Below are 17,410 nucleotides of genomic sequence, written 5' to 3'. Positions count from 1 at the left end.
GGGGGGAGGGGACGCGTCTGTCCCTGTGTCCCCCGTGGCCGTGCGTGCACGTACGTCCCTGTCCGTGCGTCCGTGCGTCCCCATGTCCGTGTGTCCCCGTGTCAGTGTGTCCCCATGTCCATATGGCTGATGTCCCCATGTCCACCTGTCCCCATGTCTGTGTGTCCCCATGTCCGTGTGTCCGTGTGTCCCCATGTCTGTGTGACCCCATGTCCGTGTGTCCCCATGTCTGTGTGTTCCCATATCCGTGTGTCCCCCTGTCTGTGTCCCCATGTCCATATGGCCGATGTCCCCATGTCCACCTGTCCCCATGTCTGTGTGTCCCCATGTCTGTGTGACCCCATGTCCGTGTGTCCCCATGTCTGTGTGTCCCCCTGTCCGTGTGTCCGTGTGTCCCCATGTCCGTGTGTCTGTGTGTCCCAAGGTCCGCGTGTCCCCATGTCCATATGGCCGATGTCCCCATGTCCCCCTGTCCCCATGTCCACCTGTCCCCGTGTCCGTGTATCCCCATGTCTGTGTATCCCCATGTCTGTGTGTCCCAATATCCGCGGGGCCCCATGTCCATGTGTCCCCATGTCCGTGTGTCTGTGTGTCCCAAGGTCCGCGTGTCCCCATGTCCATATGGCCGATGTCCCCATGTCCCCCTGTCCCCATGTCCACCTGTCCCCGTGTCCGTGTATCCCCATGTCTGTGTATCCCCATGTCTGTGTGTCCCAATATCCGCGTGTCCCCATGTCCATGTGTCCCCATGTCCGTGTGTCTGTGTGTCCCAATGTCCGCGTGTCCCCATGTCCATATGGCCGATGTCTCCATGTCCACCTGTCCCAATGTCTGCATCCCCATGTCTGTGTGTCCCCATGTCCATATGGCGATGTCCCCATGTCCGTGTGTCCCAATGTCCCCATGTCCCTGTATCCCCATGTCCGTGTGTCCGTGTGTCTGTGTGTCCCCAATGTCCATGTGTCTGTGTGTCCCTATGTCCTCATTTTCATGTGTTCCCATGTCCCTGTGTCCCAATGTCCCCATGTCTGTGTCCCCATGTCCATGTGTCTGTGTGTCTCTGTGTCCCCATGTCCCTGTATCCCCATGTCCGTGTGTCCATGCGCCCCCGTATCTGTGTCCGTGTGTCCCCAATGTCCGTGTGTCCCTGTGTCCCCGTATCCAGATGTCCCCAATGTCTGTGTGTCTGTGCGTCCCCGTGTCCCAATGCCCGTAGGGCTCATGTCCGTGTGTCCCTGTGTCCCCGTATCCAGATGTCCCCAATGTCCGTGTGTCCATGCGCCCCCGTATCTGTGTGTCCGTGTGTCCCTGGGTCCCCGTATCCAGATGTCCCCAATGTCTGTGTGTCTGTGCGTCCCCGTGTCCCAATGCCCATAGGGCTCATGTCCGGGTGTTCCCGTGTCCGTGTGTCCCACGTCCGTGTGTCTGTCTGGCCCCCCCCCCTTGGTGCCTCCAGACTCTTCGAGGGGTCTCAGGGGGACCTGTGGAGGTCTCGGGGAGGTTTTGGGGGGTCCCAGGGAGGTCTGGGGGGTCCTGGGGAGGGTTTGTGGCGTTTTGGGGTGTCCTGGGCTGGGGGTCTCCGGGGGGTCCCGACGTGGGGGTGACGCGGTGTCCCCGCAGCGTGGACGGCGAAGCCCCGGGCAGCGAGGGGGGGGGCCCGGTGCCCGACAGCCCCGGGAGACCCCCCCCGTACCGGGGCCTCCCCCAGCCCGCGCCCCAAGGCCCGGGGGGCGCGGGGGGCGGCCCCGGGGGGGGCTCCCCGGGCGTGGGCTGGCCCCGGCTGCCCCCCCAGCCCGCCAGCGTGGCCCTGCGCAAGCAGGAGGAGGAGGAGGAGAGCAAGAGGCCGAAGGCTCTGAGCGACAGCTACGAGCTCTCCACCGACCTGCAGGACAAGAAGGTAGCTGGGGACACCTGGGGACACGTGGGGACACCCCCGGGGACACCCCCGGGGACACCCCCGGGATGGGTCCTGCTTGTGTGATGGTCACAGCCCACGTGTGGTGGTCACCTGCCACGTGTGACAGTCCCCAGCCTGCGTCACCACACCCGTGGCACGGTCCCTGTCCCCATGTCACGGTCCCTGTCCCCAAAAAATGGTCCCTGTCCCCATGGCATGGTCCCTGTCCCTATGTCACGGTTCCTGTCCCCATACAATGGTTCCTGTCCCCATGCAGTGGTTCCTGCCCCCATGTCACGGTCCCTGTCCCCATGGCATGGTCCCTGTCCCTATGTCACGGTCCCTGTACCCATACAATGGTTCCTGTCCCCATGTCACAGTCCCTGTCCCCATACAATGGTCCCTGTCCCCATACAATGGTCCCTGTCCCCATGAGGCCACCATGTCCCCTCTCTCTGCTGCCAGCCCTCCTTCCCTGGCTGTTGTCTCACCTGTGTCCTTCTCTTGCCCTGTCCCCATGGCCACATGTCCCTATCCATGTTTTGATGTCCTCATCCATGTCCCCGTGTCCCCATCCCCTGTCCCCAACCCCGTGTTCTCATCCACATCTCCATGTCCCCACCCATGTCCCCACATCCCCATGTCACCGTCCATGTCTCTCTCCATTTACGTCCCCATTCATTTCCCCATCCCCATCCCTGTCCCCATGTCCCCATCTGTGTCCCCATGTCCCCATCCTCATCCATGTCCCCATGCTCATCCATGTCCCCATGTCCCCACATCTCCATGTTCCCATTCACATCCCCATGTCTACATGTCCCCACCCATGTCCCCACCTGTGTTCTCATCCTCATCCCTGTCCACATGTCCCCATCTGTGTCCCCATGTCCCCATCCTCATCCATGTCCCCATGTCCCCATGCGTGTCCCTGTGTCCCCATGCATGTCCTCATCCATGTCCCCGTATCCCCACGTCCCCCGCCATGTCCCCTGTCCCCACCCCTGTCGCCATGCGTGTCCCCATCCTCATCCATGTCCCCACCCATGTCCCCATGTCCCCATCCTCATCCCTACATTCCCATGTCCCCATGTCCCCTGCCATGTCCCCATGTCCCCATGTCCTCTGCGTGTCCCTATGTCCCCACATCCCCACCACCCCTGTCGCCATGCGTGTCCCCATCCTCATCCATGTCCCCACCCATGTCCCCATGTCCCCATCCTCATCCCTACATTCCCATGTCCGCATGTCCCCTGCCATGTCCCCACGTCCCCACGTCCCCTGCCATGTCCCTATGTCCCCACATCCCCTGCCATGTCCCCATGTCCCCATCCTTGTCCCCACACATGTCCCCATGCCCACATCCTCATCCATGTCCCCACATCCCCACATCCCCATGTCCCCTGCCATGTCCCCATGTCCCCATGCATGTCCCCATGTTCCTATCCTCACCCACGTCCCCACATCCCCGCCATGTCCCCACGTCCCCACACATGTCCCCATGTCCTCTGCCATCTCCCTATGTCCCCCACATCCCCACATCCCCCACCATGTCCCCATGTCCCCATCCTTGTCCCCACACATGTCCCCATGCCCACATCCTCATCCATGTCCACATGTCCCCACATCCCCTGTCACATCCCCACGTCCCCACATCCCCTTCGACGTCCCCATGTTCCTATCCTCACCCACGTCCCCACATCCCCTGCCACGTCCCCATGTCCCCACACATGCCCCCACATCCCCACGTCCTCTGCCATGTCCCTATGTCCCCACATCCCCTGCCATGTCCCCATGTCCCCATCCTTGTTCCCACACGTGTACCCATGCCCACATCCTCATCCATGTCCACATGTCCCCACATCCCCTGTCACATCCCCACATCCCCTTCGACGTCTCCATGTTCCTATCCTCACCCACGTCACGATGTCCCCATGTCCCCATGCGTGTCCCCATGTTCCTATCCTCACCCACGTCCCCACGTGTGTCCCCGTGTCCCCGCAGGTGGAGATGCTGGAGCGCAAGTACGGCGGCTATTTCCGCTCGCGGCGCGCGGCGCGCACCATCCAGGCGGCGTTCCGGCGCTACCGCATGGCGCAGAAGTTCGAGCGGCTGCGCAGCGAGGGCGGCCGGGCGCGACGCCTGGCGCTGCCGGGGCTGCGCCTCCAGTTCTCCTTCGAGGAGTACGACCGCGGACCCCCGGCCCCCGCCCCCGGGCCGCCCCCGNTTTGTGGGGGTTGTGGGGTGGGGGGGGTCCTGAGGGTTATGGCGGTTATGGGGTCTGGGGGTGTTATGAGGGTCCTGGGGGTCATGAGGGTTATGGTGTCATGGGGGTATGGGGGTTATGGGGTCTGGGAGGTCATGGGGGTCCTGGGGATCATGAGGGTTATGGGGTCTGGGGGATCAAGGGGTTATGGGGGTCCTGGGTGTTATGGGGTCATGGGAGTCAAGGGGGTTAAGGGAGTTATGGGGATTATGGGATTTATGGGGTCCTGGGGGTCCTGCGGGTTGTGGAGTCAAGGGGTCATGGGCATGGGGGTTAAAGGGTCACAGGGGGCACAAGGGTCATGGGGGTCACAGGGTCATGACAGTCCCGGGGGTCCTGAGAGGTCACAGGGGTCATGGGGGTCAGGGGGTGACAAGATCATGGACATTACAACGGCCATTGGGGTCACAGCCCCGGCCCCACCGATCGCTGGGGGGGCCCCCCCGAGGAGCCCCCCCGGAGGGGCCCCCCGTGCCTGGAGTGCCGGGGACGGGGGGCCGGGGGGGGACACCCCCCGCTGCTGACGGTGGAGCCCCCTAGCGACAGCTCGGCCGACCTGAGTGACCGCTCGGACCGCGGCTCCATCAACCGGGGGGGCCCCTACGAGCCCGAGGGCACCGGGGGGGGCACCTTACCCCGCTCCGGGCCCCCCGCAGCCCCCCGGCGCCGCCGGAGCCCCTGGTAAGGCCACGTACCAGCGGGAGCCGCGGCAGAGCTGGGACTCGCCGGCGCTCAACAACGACGTGGTGCAGCGGCGCCAGTACCGCATCGGCCTCAACCTCTTCAACAAGTGAGGGGCTGGGGGTCCTCGGGAGGCTGGGGTTCTGTGCCGGACGTGGGGTGGGGTCTGGGGGGTCCGGCAGTGGGGCCATGCGGTGCTGCCACGGTCACCGGGGGAAGGCTGGGGTGGGATTGTTGGTGACGCCATGGTGAGGGCAGGGTGATGTTCCAGGTGAGCCTATAGTGAGGATGGGGGATGTTCTAGGTGACCCTATGGTGATGTTCTAGGTGACCCTATAGCGATGGTGGGGGGATGTTCTAGGTGACCCTATAGTGAGAGCAGGATGATGTTCTAGGTGACCCTATAGCAATGGTGGGGGGATGTTCTAGGTGACCCTATATTGAGAGCTGGGTGATGTTCTAGGTGAGCCTATAACAAAGGCAGGGTGACGTTCTAGGTGACCCTATAGCAAGGGCAGGGTGATGTCTGAGGTGACCCTGTAGGATCCCATAATGATGTGTGAGGTTTGCCCACACCCCTGTGGTGACGTTCTAGATGACCCTATAGTGAGGACAGGGGATGTTTGAGGTGACCCTGTAGAACCCCACAATGACATTCTAGGTGACCCTACCATGAAGTTCTAGGTGAGCCTATAGTGAGCACGGGGGGATGTTGGTGGCCCTGGAGAAGGGTGAGGTGGCCCTAGGGAAGGACAGGATGGCCATGGTGGCCCTGTGGCAAGGACAAGGTGATGTTTGAGGTGGCCCTGTAGAACCTCCCAGTGATGTTCTAGGTGATCCTACAGTGAAGCTCTAGGTAATCCTATGGTGATGTTCTAGGTAACTCTACTGTGGAGTTCTAGGTAGCCCTACGGTGACATTCCAGGTCACCCAGCACTCAAGACATGACAGCGTTCCAGGTGACCCTTTAGGGAAGCAGATGCCACCTGAGGTGACCCCATAGATGACCAGAGCCGGGGGCAGGTGACGTTCTAGGTCACTCTACACCCAGAGTGACCACCATGGCTGACCACACGGCCACCCCCCGCAGGAAGCCAGAGAAGGGGATCCAGTACCTGATCGAGAGGGGGTTCTTGTCCGACACCCCCGTGGGCGTCGCCCACTTCATCCTGGAGCGGAAGGGGCTGAGCCGGCAGATGATCGGCGAGTTCCTGGGCAACCGCCAGAAGCAGTTCAACCGCGACGTCCTCGAGTAAGGGGGGGACACACCGGGGACGGGGGGGGACACGCCGGGGCTGGGGGCGGCCCCCAGACCCATCCCCTCCTGCGGGGTCTTGGCAGCTGTGTGGTGGACGAGATGGATTTCTCCGGGATGGAGCTGGACGAGGCCCTGCGGAAGTTCCAGTCCCACATCCGGGTGCAGGGGGAGGCGCAGAAGGTTGAGCGCTTGATCGAGGCCTTCAGGTGAGGGGTGGGTCCCTGTCCCCATGTCCCCGTGTCCCCGTGTCCCCACATCCCCACTGCACTGCCCCTGCCACCAGCAGCACACACTGGTGTGGTCACCATGGGGTGATGTTCTAGGTCATTCTATGGGCCGTGGGTGTCGCCCACTTCATCCTGGAGCGGAAGGGGCTGAGCCGGCAGATGATCGGCGAGTTCCTGGGCAACCGCCAGAAGCAGTTCAACCGCGACGTCCTCGAGTAAGGGGGGGACACACCGGGGACGGGGGGGGACACGCCGGGGCTGGGGGCGGCCCCCAGACCCATCCCCTGCCACGGGGTCTCGGCAGCTGCGTGGTGGACGAGATGGATTTCTCCGGGATGGAGCTGGACGAGGCCCTGCGGAAGTTCCAGTCCCACATCCGGGTGCAGGGGGAGGCGCAGAAGGTTGAGCGCTTGATCGAGGCCTTCAGGTGAGGGGTGGGTCCCTGTCCCCGTGTCCCCGTGTCCCCACGTCCCCACTGCACTGCCCCTGACACCAGCAGCACACACTGGTGTGGTCACCATGGGGTGATGTTCTAGGTCATTCTATGGGTTGAGGGGGGGCACAAGGGGCTGGTGGCACCTGTGGGACATGGGGCTGTTCTAGGTGACCCTGTGGATTGAGGGGGGGCACAAGGGGCTGGTGGCACCTGTGGGACCAGGGGCTGTTCTAGGTGTCCTTATGGATTGAGGGGGGACACAAGGGGCTGGTGGCACCTGTGGGACCAGGGGCTGTTCTAGGTGACCCTATGGGTTGAGGGGGGACACAAGGGGCTGGTGACACCTGTGGGACCAGGGGCTGTTCTAGGTGACCCTTCAGACTGGCAGGACACTGGGGGATGGCCCCTGGACCACAGGGTGACATTCTAGGTAACCCTGTGGATCAAGGAGGGGCCATGGGGGTGGTGGCCCATGTTCTAGGTGACCCTACAGCCATTGGGGTGCTGCCCCACCCTTAGGGGTGGCTGTGGGGTGCAGAGGCCACCCCGCGAGGCGGGGCCGGCCGTGGGGCACCGTGACCCCATGGGCCGTGGGGGTTGTCCGCCCCGCAGCCAGCGCTACTGCGTGTGTAACGCGGCCCTGCTGCGCCAGTTCCGCAACCCGGACACCATCTTCATCCTGGCCTTCGCCATCATCCTCCTCAACACCGACATGTACAGCCCCAGCGTCAAGGCTGAGCGCAAGATGAAGCTCGAGGACTTCATCAAGAACCTGCGAGGTGAGGCCCTGCCAGGCCCTCACACCTTCCGGCGTTCCCCAGGAGGGGACACGGGTTCTAGAGCAGGGTGGCGGTGTAGTGGGTTCTAGAGCAGGGTGTTGGATGGTCTAGAGCTGGCCCAGGAGTTGTAGGTTCTGGAACAGGATCAGGTGTTACGAGTTTGAGGGCGGGCCCAGGTGTTGTGGGTTCTAGGCTGGGTCGGGTGTTGAAGGTTCTAGAGTGGGCCTGGTGGCTGTGGGTTCTGGGATGGATCTGGGATGACACCAGCGCAAGGGTGGGACTGGGTGTTGTGGGTTCTAGAATGGGGCAGAGGTCGCAGGTCCTGGAGCAGGTCCAGGTGTTGCAGGTTCTGGAGTAGATAATGGTGAGAAGGGTTCCAGAGTGGATCTGGGTGTTGGGGCTTCTACAAGGGGTCTGGGTGTCACAGGTCCTGGAGTCAGGCTGGGTGTTGCAGGTTCTAGAGGGGGTCTAGATGTCATTGGGTTCTAGAGACACCCATTAGTAGTGGACTTGTGGGTTCTAGAGCAGTGCCAGCTGTTGCAGGTCCTCGGGGGTGGGAGTGTTGTGGATTCTGGAGTGGTTCCACGTGACACGGGTTCTAGAGCGGGGCCGGGTGTCATGCAGGGGTGGACAATGGCGAGGACATCCCCCGGGACATGCTGGTGGGCATCTACCAGCGCATCCAGAGCCGCGAGCTGCGCACCAACGACGACCACGTGTCCCAGGTCCAGGCTGTCGAGCGCATGATCGTCGGCAAGAAACCGGTGCGTCTCCTCAGGGGTGGGGCAGGGGCCAGGGCACCCGGGGGGGGAGGGGCCAGGTGGTCCATGGGGGGAGGGGCCAGGTGACCCCATGGGACAGGTTCTAGGCCACCCAAAGGAGACATTCCAGGTGATCCTGTGGTGGGGAGGATGTTCTAGGCCGCCCATGGGAGATGTTCCAGCATTCCAGGAGATCCTGTGGGAAGGATGTTGCAGGTGGCCCTGTGGGGAAGGTTCTAGGTGACCCTATGGAAGATATGCTCTAGGTGACACATGGGGTAGGTTCTAGGTGACCCATGGGGCAGGTTCTAAGTGACCCATGGGGGGGATGTTCTAGGTGACCCATGGGGTAGGTTCCAGGTGGCCCAAGGGACACAATCCAGGTGATTTATGGGGAATGATCCAGGTGACCCATGGGGGACATTGTATGGGATCCATGTGGGACATTTGGGGTGACCTGTGGGGGACACTCAAAGTGACCCACATGGGACATTTGGGGTGACACATGGGACATTTGGGGTGGCCCATGGGGGACACTCAAAGTGACCCATGTGGGACATTCGGGGTGGCCCTTGAAGTGACCCTTGAAGTGACCCACATGGGACATTCAGGGTAGCCCAACATGTCCTTGCTCTGGATGACCCCAGTGAAGGTCCAAGGGCACCATCCCCACCCTGGGGCGGGTCTGGGGGGACATGTCCCACCCCAGATGTGACCCCGCCGCTGTCCCCAGGTGCTGTCCCTGCCCCACCGGCGCCTGGTCTGCTGCTGCCAACTCTACGAGGTGCCCGACCCCAACCGGCCCCAGCGCCTGGGGCTGCACCAGCGCGAGGTTTTCCTCTTCAACGACCTGCTGGTGGTGAGCGGGGGGTCCCGGGGGGTCCTCAGCCCCGGGGGATCCGGGGGGCTCCCAGGAGGTGGGACCCTGATGACCCCGTGGCCTGGGCAGGTGACGAAGATCTTCCAGAAGAAGAAGATCCTGGTGACCTACAGCTTCCGGCAGAGCTTCCCGCTGGTGGAGATGCACATGCAGCTCTTCCAGAATGCCTGTGAGCCCCACGGCGCCCGTGGGACCCCGCAGCACCCCAAAAAACCCTACAGCACCCTATGGGACTCTATAGCACCCCCAAAGAACCCTACAACACCTCATGGGACCCCGCAGCACCCCAAAAAATCCTACAGCACCCCATGGGACCCTACAGCACCTCAAAAAACCCTACAGCACCCCAAAGAACCCTACAGCACCCTATGGGACTCCACAGCACCCCAAGGAACCCTACAGCAACCTATGGGACCCTACAGAACCCTATGGGACCCTATAGGACCCCAAAAAACCCCACAGCACCCCAAGGAACCCCACAGCACCCCATGGGACCCTATAGGACCCCATGGGACCCCATGGGACCCTCTGGGACCTCCTGCTGTGTCCCCCCCTCGCCCTGTCCCCTCAAATTCCCAGTTTGGGATCAAGCTGGGGTTGGTGACCCTGTGGGGGTGTCCCTGACCCCCATGCCCCCCTAGATTCCCAGTTTTGGATCAAGCTGGGTGTCCCTGTGGGGGTGTCCCTGTCCCTGTGGGGGTGTCCCTGTCCCTGTGGGGGTGTCCCTGACCCCTGTGCCCCCCCAGATTCCCAGTTTTGGATCAAGCTGTGTGTCCCTGTCCCTGTGGGGATGTCCCTGTCCCTGTGGGGGTGTCCCTGACCCCCGTGCCCCCTGGTGCCCCCCCAGATTACCAATTTGGGATCAAGCTGCTGTCGGCGGCGCCGGGGGGCGAGCGCAAGGTGCTGATCGTGTTCAACGCCCCGAGCCCCCAGGACCGGCTGCGCTTCGCCAGCGACCTGCGCGAGTCCGTGGCCGAGGTGCAGGAGATGGAGAAGTACCGGGTGGAGGGTGAGCACTGGGAGCACTGGGAGCACTGGGAGGGGCACTGGGAGCACTGGGAGCGCTGGGAGGGGCACTGGTGGCACTGGGAGGGATATTGGGGACACTGGGAGGGACACTGGGAGTGCTGGGAGGGACACTGGGAGTGCTGGAAAGGGCACTGGGAGCACTGGGAGGGATACTGGGAGCATTGAGAGGGACACTGGTGGCACTGGGAGGGATATTGGGGACACTGGGAGGGACACTGGGAGTGCTGGGAGGGACACTGGGAGTGCTGGAAAGGGCACTGGGAGCACTGGGAGGGATACTGGGAGCATTGAGAGGGACACTGGTGGCACTGGGAGGGATATTGGGGACACTGGGAGGGACACTGGGAGTGCTGGGAGGGACACTGGGAGTGCTGGAAAGGGCACTGGGAGCACTGGGAGGGATACTGGGAGCATTGAGAGGGACACTGGTGGCACTGGGAGGGATATTGGGGACACTGGGAGGGACACTGGGAGTGCTGGGAGGGACACTGGGAGTGCTGGAAAGGGCAGAGGGGCACTGGGAGGGGCACTGGTGGCACTGGGAGGGACACTGGGAGTACTGGGAGGGACACTGGGAGCACTGGGAGGGGCACTGGTGGGACTGGGAGGGATATTGGGGACACTGGGAGGGACACTGGGAGTGCTGGGAGGGACACTGGGAGTGCTGGAAAGGGCACTGGGAGCACTGGGAGGGATACTGGGAGCATTGAGAGGGACACTGGTGGCACTGGGAGGGATATTGGGGACACTGGGAGGGGCACTGGGAGGGACACTGGCAGCACTGGGAGGGGCACTGGGAGGTCACCGGTGTGACTGGGGGGGGTCACTGGTCTGACTGGGGTGTCACTGGTGTGACTGGGAGGTCACCGGTGTGACTGAGGGGGGTCACTGGTGTGACTGGGGTGTCACTGGTGTGACTGGGAGGTCACCAGTGTGACTGGGGGGGTCACTAGTTTGACTGGTGTGACTGGGGGGGTCACTGGTGTCACCGGTGTGACTGGGGGGGTCACTGGTGTCACCGGTGTGACTGGGGGGGTCACTGGTGTCACCGGTGTGACTGGGGGGGTCACTGGTGTCACCGGTGTGACTGGGGGGGTCACTGGTGTCACCGGTGTGACTGGGGGGGTCACTGGTGTCACCGGTGTGACTGGGGGGGTCACTGGTGTCACCGGTGTGACTGGGGGGGTCACTGGTGTCACCGGTGTGACTGGGGGGGTCACTGGTGTCACCGGTGTGACTGGGGGGGTCACTGGTGTCACCGGTGTGACTGGGGGGGTCACTGGTGTCACCGGTGTGACTGGGGGGGTCACTGGTGTCACCGGTGTGACTGGGGGGGTCACTGGTGTCACCGGTGTGACTGGGGGGGTCACTGGTGTCACCGGTGTGACTGGGGGGGTCACTGGTGTCACCGGTGTGACTGGGGGGGTCACTGGTGTCACCGGTGTGACTGGGGGGGTCACTGGTGTCACCGGTGTGACTGGGGGGGTCACTGGTGTCACCGGTGTGACTGGGGGGGTCACTGGTGTCACCGGTGTGACTGGGGGGGTCACTGGTGTCACCGGTGTGACTGGGGGGGTCACTGGTGTCACCGGTGTGACTGGGGGGGTCACTGGTGTCACCGGTGTGACTGGGGGGGTCACTGGTGTCACCGGTGTCCCCCCCAGCCGAGCTGGAGAAGCAGAAGGGCGTGGCGGGGCCGCGGGGCGCGGGGCCCCCCCGCGAGGCGCTGAACGGGCTCAGCCGCAGCAGCCTGGAGGAGGCGTTCGGGGCCGAGGGGCTCAAACGGAGCGCGCTGAGCAGCTCCCTGCGAGACCTGTCCGACAGCGGTGAGACTGGGAGCACTGGGAGCACTGGGAGGGGCTGAGAGGGACTGGGAGAGGATTGGGAGGGGCTGGGAGAGACTGGGAGAGGATTGGGGGGGGCTGGGAGAGGATTGGGAGGGGCTGGGAGGGACTGGGAGAGGATTGGGAGGGGCTGGGAGGGACTGGGAGAGGATTGGGAGGGGCTGGCAGGGACTGGGAGGAGGATTAGGAGGGACTGGGAGAGACTGGGAGAGGATTAGGAGGGGCTGGGAGGGATTTGGAGGGGACTGGGAGAGAGTGGGGAGCACTGGGAGGGGCTGGGAGGGGATTTGGAGGGGCTGGGAGAGAGTGGGAGACAGTGGGAGGGGTTTGGGAGGGACTGGGAGAGACTGGGGAGCACTGGGAGGGGCTGGGAGGGGAATTGGGAGGGACTGGGAGGGGGTTAGAAGGGGCTGGGAGGGACTGGTGGGACTGGGAAGGGGACTGGGAGGGATGGGGAGGGACTGGCGGGGACTGGGAGGGACTGGGAGGAGGATTGGGACCAAACTGGGAGGGACTGGGGAGCACTGGGAGGGACTGGGGGCCACTGGGAGCCACCGTGAGGGGCTGGGAGGGGATTACGAGGGGCTGGGGGGTACTGGGGGGACTGGGAGCCACTGGGAGGGGGATTGGGAGGGACTGGGGGCAGTGGGAGGGGATTAGGAGGTTCTGGGGGGCACTGGGAGGGGATTGGGGGAGACTGGGAGGGACTGAGAGGGAGTTTGGGGTCTCCACGGGGGGAATTTGGGGTCCCTTTGGGAGTTTGGGGTGCCCAGGGAGGGGTTTGGGGTGTCCATGGGGGGATTTGGGTGCTCTTGGGGGAAGTTGGGGTGCCCTGGGGGGATTTTTGGGGTAACCACAGGGGAGTTTTGGGGTCCCCTGGGGAGTTTAGGGGCCTCTGGGAGGGTTTGGGGTTCCCTGGTGGGGCTTTGGGGAATTCGGGGTGCCCTGGGGGGGTGTCCTGGGGGGATTTGAGGTGTCCTGAGGGATTTGGGGTGTCCTGGGGGGGGGTCCCTGGGGGGATTTGGGGTGTCCTGGGGGGTGTCCCTGGGGGGGATTTGGGGTGTCCTGAGGGATTTGGGGTGTCCTGGGGGTGTCCCTGGGGGTCTCCCCTCACTGCTCCCCCCCCCAGGCAAGCGGGGCCGGCGGAACAGCGTGGGGTCCCTGGACAGCACCATCGAGGTGAGGGGACAGTGCCACCCCTGCATGTCACCCCCTGAGTGCCACACCCCTGTCACACCCCTGTCACACCCTCAGTGCCATCCCCGAATGTCAGCCCCTGAGTGCCACACCCCTGTCACACCCTGAGTGCCACCCCCCAAGTGCCACCCCTGAGTGTCACACCCCTAAACATCACACCTCTGAATGTCACACCCCGAGTGCCACCCCCTGAGTGCCACCCCTGAGTGTCACACCCCTGTCACACCCCTAAATGTCACACCTCTGAATGTCACACCCTGAGTGCCACCCCCCAAGTGCCACCCCTGAGTGTCACACCCCTGTCACGCCCCCTGAATGTCACCCCTAAATGCCACCCTGAGTGCCACCCCCTGCATGTCACATGCCTGTCACACCCCTGTCACACCCTCAGTGCCACCCCCAATGCCACACCCCAATGCCACACCCAAACCCCGCCCACTTTAGCCCCGCCCCCGGCTACCAACTCACCCTTCCTATGGAAAAGGGGCGGGGCTTGTGCATGCTCTGGGGGTGGGGCCAACCAGCGATTGCCGTTCTTATCCACCAATGGGCGCTCGTTTTCCGTCTTGGGGGCGTGGCTAGCGATCGGGAGGCGTGGCTTCCCCATGCTGATGGGAGGCGCCAACTCCCCAGAGGGGCGTGGCTTCCCCGCGCTGACCCCGCCCCCTTCCAGGGCTCCATCATCAGCAGCCCCCGGCCGCAGGCGCGGGGGGCCCCGGGGGGCGCCCCCGACGGCGCCTACAAACCCCCGGCGCGGCCGGTCTCCAACTCCTCGTCCTTCCTGGGCTCCCTGTTCGGCAGCCGCCGCGGGAAAGGCCCCCCCGGGCCCCCCCCCGGCGCGGGGGGTCCCACCTCGGCCTCGGCCTCCTCATCCTCGGCGTCTTCATCGCACCACCACCACCACCCCCGCTTGGGGTCCCCCCGGGGGTTTTGGTTTTGGGGGGGCGTCCCAGGCGGCCGGGCCCCCCCCGGGGAGCCCCCCAGGCACCCGCATGCGCCCGCGCCGGGCCCTGTATATAAGAGACTGTATATTTGATGCTTCATAAACGGACCGGCCGGCCCCGCCCGCCAGCGCTTCTCTGGGGGGGCGGGACACGCCTATAGGGGCTATAGGGGATGGGGTGGGGAGGGGGCAGCGGGATTGAAGGGGTCTGGGAAGTATAGGGGATCTAATAGGGAGCACGGGGCTGTGGAGGTTCTGTGGGCTATAGGGGTTCTGGGGGTTATAGGGGCCATGGGGGTTGTAGGGATCCTGGGAGCTATAGGGGTCCTAGGGGGTATAGGGGCCATGAGAGCTATAGGGGCCATGGGGGCTATAGGGGCCAACAGGGCTATAGAGCCTATGTGGGCTATAGGGACCATGGAGGCTATAGGGGTCCTGGCGCTATAGGGGCTGTGGAGGCTATAGGGGTCCTTGGGGCTATAGGGGTCCTTGGGGCTATAGGGGCTGTGGGAGCTATAGGGGTCCTTGGGGCTATACGGGCTGCGGGAGCTATAGGGGTCCTTGGGGCTATAGGGGCTGTGGGGGCTATAGGGGCCATGGGGGTTATAGGGATCCTGGGAGCTATAGGGGTCCTAGGGGCTATAGGGGCCATGAGAGCTATAGGGGCCATGGGGGCTATAGGGGTTATGGGGGCTATAGGGGTCCTTGGGGCTATAGGGGCTGTGGGAGCTATAGGGGTCCTTGGGGCTATACGGGCTGCGGGAGCTATAGGGGTCCTTAGGACTATAGGGGCTGTGGGGGCTATAGGGGCCATGGGGGTTATAGGGGTCCTAGGGGCTATAGGGGCCATCAGAGCTATAGGGGACAAGAGGGCTATAGAGCCTATGTGGGCTATAGGGACCATGGGGGCTATAGGGGCCATGAGAGCTATAGGGAACCATGAGGGCTATAGGAGCTGTGGGAGCTCCAGGGGTCCTGGGGGGCTGTAGGGGTTCTGGGGTCTATAGGGGCGATGGGGTCTATAGGGGTTCTGGGGGCTATAGGGGTTCCGGGGGCTATAGGGGCCATGGGGTTTATAAAGGTCCTGGGGATCCTTAGGGGCTGCAGGACGATCGGAGACACGGGGGTCCTGTGTGTCTGTCGGGGTCCAGGGGGTTCCATAGGGGTGGGGTCCATAGGGGTCCCGGGAGTCCATAGGGGTGGGGGTCTGTAGGGATCCATGGAGGTTCATAGATTCTAAAAGGGTCCTGGGGGTCTATAGGGTCAGTGGGGTTCTACAGGATCCATGAGGGTCCCTGGGGAGTCCATAGGGGTCTATAGGATCCATGGGGGTCCATTGGGGTCCTTGGGGGTCTATAGGATCCATGGGGGTCCCTAGGAGTCAATAAGGGTCTATAGGGGTCCATAGGGGTCTATAGGGCCCATAAGGGTCCCTGGGGGTCCATAGGATCCATGGGGGTCCCTGGGGGTCCTTAGGGGTCTATAGGATCCATGAGGGTCCCTGGGGGTCAATAAGGGTCTATAGGAGTCCATAGGGTCCCTGGGGGTCAATAAGGGTCTATAGGAGTCCATAGGGGTCTATAGGGCCCATAAGAGTCCCTGGGGGTCCATAGGATCCATGGGGGTCCCTGGGGGTCCTTAGGGGTCTATAGGATCCATGAGGGTCCCTGGGGGTCAATAAGGGTCTATAGGAGTCCATAGGGGTCTATAGGGCCCATAAGGGTCCCTGGGGGTCCATAGGGGTCTATAGGATCCATGGGGGTCGCGGGGGTCTCGAGGAGGGCGTGGAATGGCGGAGAGGCGTGGCCGATGGGGGCGTGGCATCAACAAATCCCGCCCCTCCACGTGACCCCGCCCTCCTCGCGGCCGCCCTGCGCGCATGCGCCCTGCGTCCCTTTAAACGTGCACAACAAGTCCCGGCCCCTCCGCTGACCCAGCCGCGGAGGCGAGCGGTGCCGCGAAACCCTCCGCATGGGAGGGGCGGAGCCTGAGAACTATTTCTCCGTCCCTCGTCCCGCCACACCGCCTCCCGCCACCCGGACCGCGGCGGGGAGGCTCCGGTGCTGTTCTCCCCTCTCTCTGCTCCCGCCCTCGCCGGCGGTTGCGGCGCTGCTGCGGCGCTCGGCGCCCGTCCCTGTCCCGCGGCGGAAGGACACGGGGACTCACTGAACAGCCCGTCACGGCGTGCGCGGCCGCGCCTGCGCAGTACGCGCGTGCGCGCGGGCGGGGGGCGGGCGGCAGGAGGAGGAGGATCCAAGATGGCGGCGGCGGCCCGGCCGGGGGGACCGGGCAGGCCTGGGCTGTGAGGCGGGCGGAGCGCGGGGCGGCGGGGCTGGACGGGCCGGAGAGGCGGCGCAGGGTCCGTGGAGGGGCCGGCGGGTCGGCGGAGTTCGCGGGCGCTGTCTTGACCCCCCTTTCCCCGCGGCTCGGGGCCGGGGGGGGGGCCGGCCCGCGGCCTGTGAGGGGGCGGCGCGGAGGCGGCGGGGCCTCCATGGCCCCCTGAGGGGGTCCCGGCGGGCAGCCCGGGAACCCCCCGCTCCCCTCGGTGCGAGGGATGGAGGAGGGGGAGCAGCAGCGCGCAGGGGGCGGCTGGGCCGAGTGGGGGCCCGGCCCGGGGGGGTCCCCGCCGTGGGTCCCCCCGCCGCCGCCCGACGGGGACGAGGAGCCCAAGCGGGGCCGCGGCGCGGAGTGGGGAGGGCCGGAGCCCTCCGGGGACGCGGGGCCCCCCCGGCCGGCGGCCGCGCCCCCCAAAGCTCCGGGGGACGAGAAGGCCGCGAGCGCCCCGCGGCCCCCCCGGACCGGGGGCGAACCGCGGGCTAAGGGCGGGGGGGGACCGGGGAAAGGACCCGGGGGGCGCCCGGCGGGCGAGGAGCGGAGCCCCCGCAAGCCCCCCGAGGAGCGCGGGGCCCGCGGCGGGGAGCGGCCCGGCCCCGAGGACAAGGCCCGGCGGCCCCTCGGGGGTCCCCGCGGCGGGGCCGGCCCGGAGCAGCGTGGGGAGTGGGGGTCGCCGTGGCTACCGAGCGAACCGGAGCCCCCCGAGGACTTTTTGCCCCCGCCGGAGTGTCCCGTGTTCGAGCCCAGCTGGGCCGAGTTCAGCGACCCCCTGGGTTACATCGCCAAGATCCGCCCGATCGCCGAGAAAAGCGGAATCTGCAAAATCCGACCCCCGGCCGTGAGTATGGGGGGGGGTCCGGGGGGGTTTTGGGGACCCCCTC

The 17,410-nt window shown here is 64.8% G+C and overlaps 2 protein-coding genes across 3 annotated transcripts in view; both read left to right on the top strand.

The window, feature by feature from the left end:
* Positions 1-1,567: 1,567 nt before the first annotated feature.
* Positions 1,568-14,162, top strand: LOC121339968 (IQ motif and SEC7 domain-containing protein 2-like; the record flags this gene model as incomplete). The annotated part of the gene is given in 14 exon segments (XM_041412248.1): positions 1,568-1,897; positions 3,899-4,173; positions 4,572-4,811; positions 4,813-4,950; positions 5,932-6,093; positions 6,183-6,305; positions 7,375-7,541; positions 8,166-8,305; positions 9,036-9,161; positions 9,252-9,351; positions 10,030-10,191; positions 11,876-12,037; positions 13,185-13,234; positions 13,926-14,162. Coding segments are annotated over 13 exon segments (2,076 nt in total), but the record flags the coding sequence as incomplete, so codon positions are not given.
* A 2,442-nt stretch (positions 14,163-16,604) lies between these two features.
* LOC121339969 (lysine-specific demethylase 5C-like) overlaps positions 16,605-17,410 on the top strand; it is a 7,448-nt gene continuing 6,642 nt past the window's right edge. For both annotated transcript variants that reach the window (XM_041412250.1, XM_041412249.1), the window contains exon 1: positions 16,605-17,367. In XM_041412250.1, coding sequence (XP_041268184.1) covers positions 16,750-17,367 — 618 coding nt within the window. In that variant the 5' untranslated portion in view covers positions 16,605-16,749. The remainder of the gene's footprint in view (positions 17,368-17,410) is intronic.

The sequence above is a fragment of the Onychostruthus taczanowskii genome, unplaced genomic scaffold (genome assembly GCF_017590055.1).
Source record: "Onychostruthus taczanowskii isolate IOZ18803 unplaced genomic scaffold, ASM1759005v1 scaffold387, whole genome shotgun sequence".
Classification (NCBI taxonomy): domain Eukaryota; kingdom Metazoa; phylum Chordata; class Aves; order Passeriformes; family Passeridae; genus Onychostruthus; species Onychostruthus taczanowskii.
The sequence above is the reverse complement of the archived record's forward strand: the minus strand, read 5'-3'. Positions and strand labels throughout refer to the sequence as shown.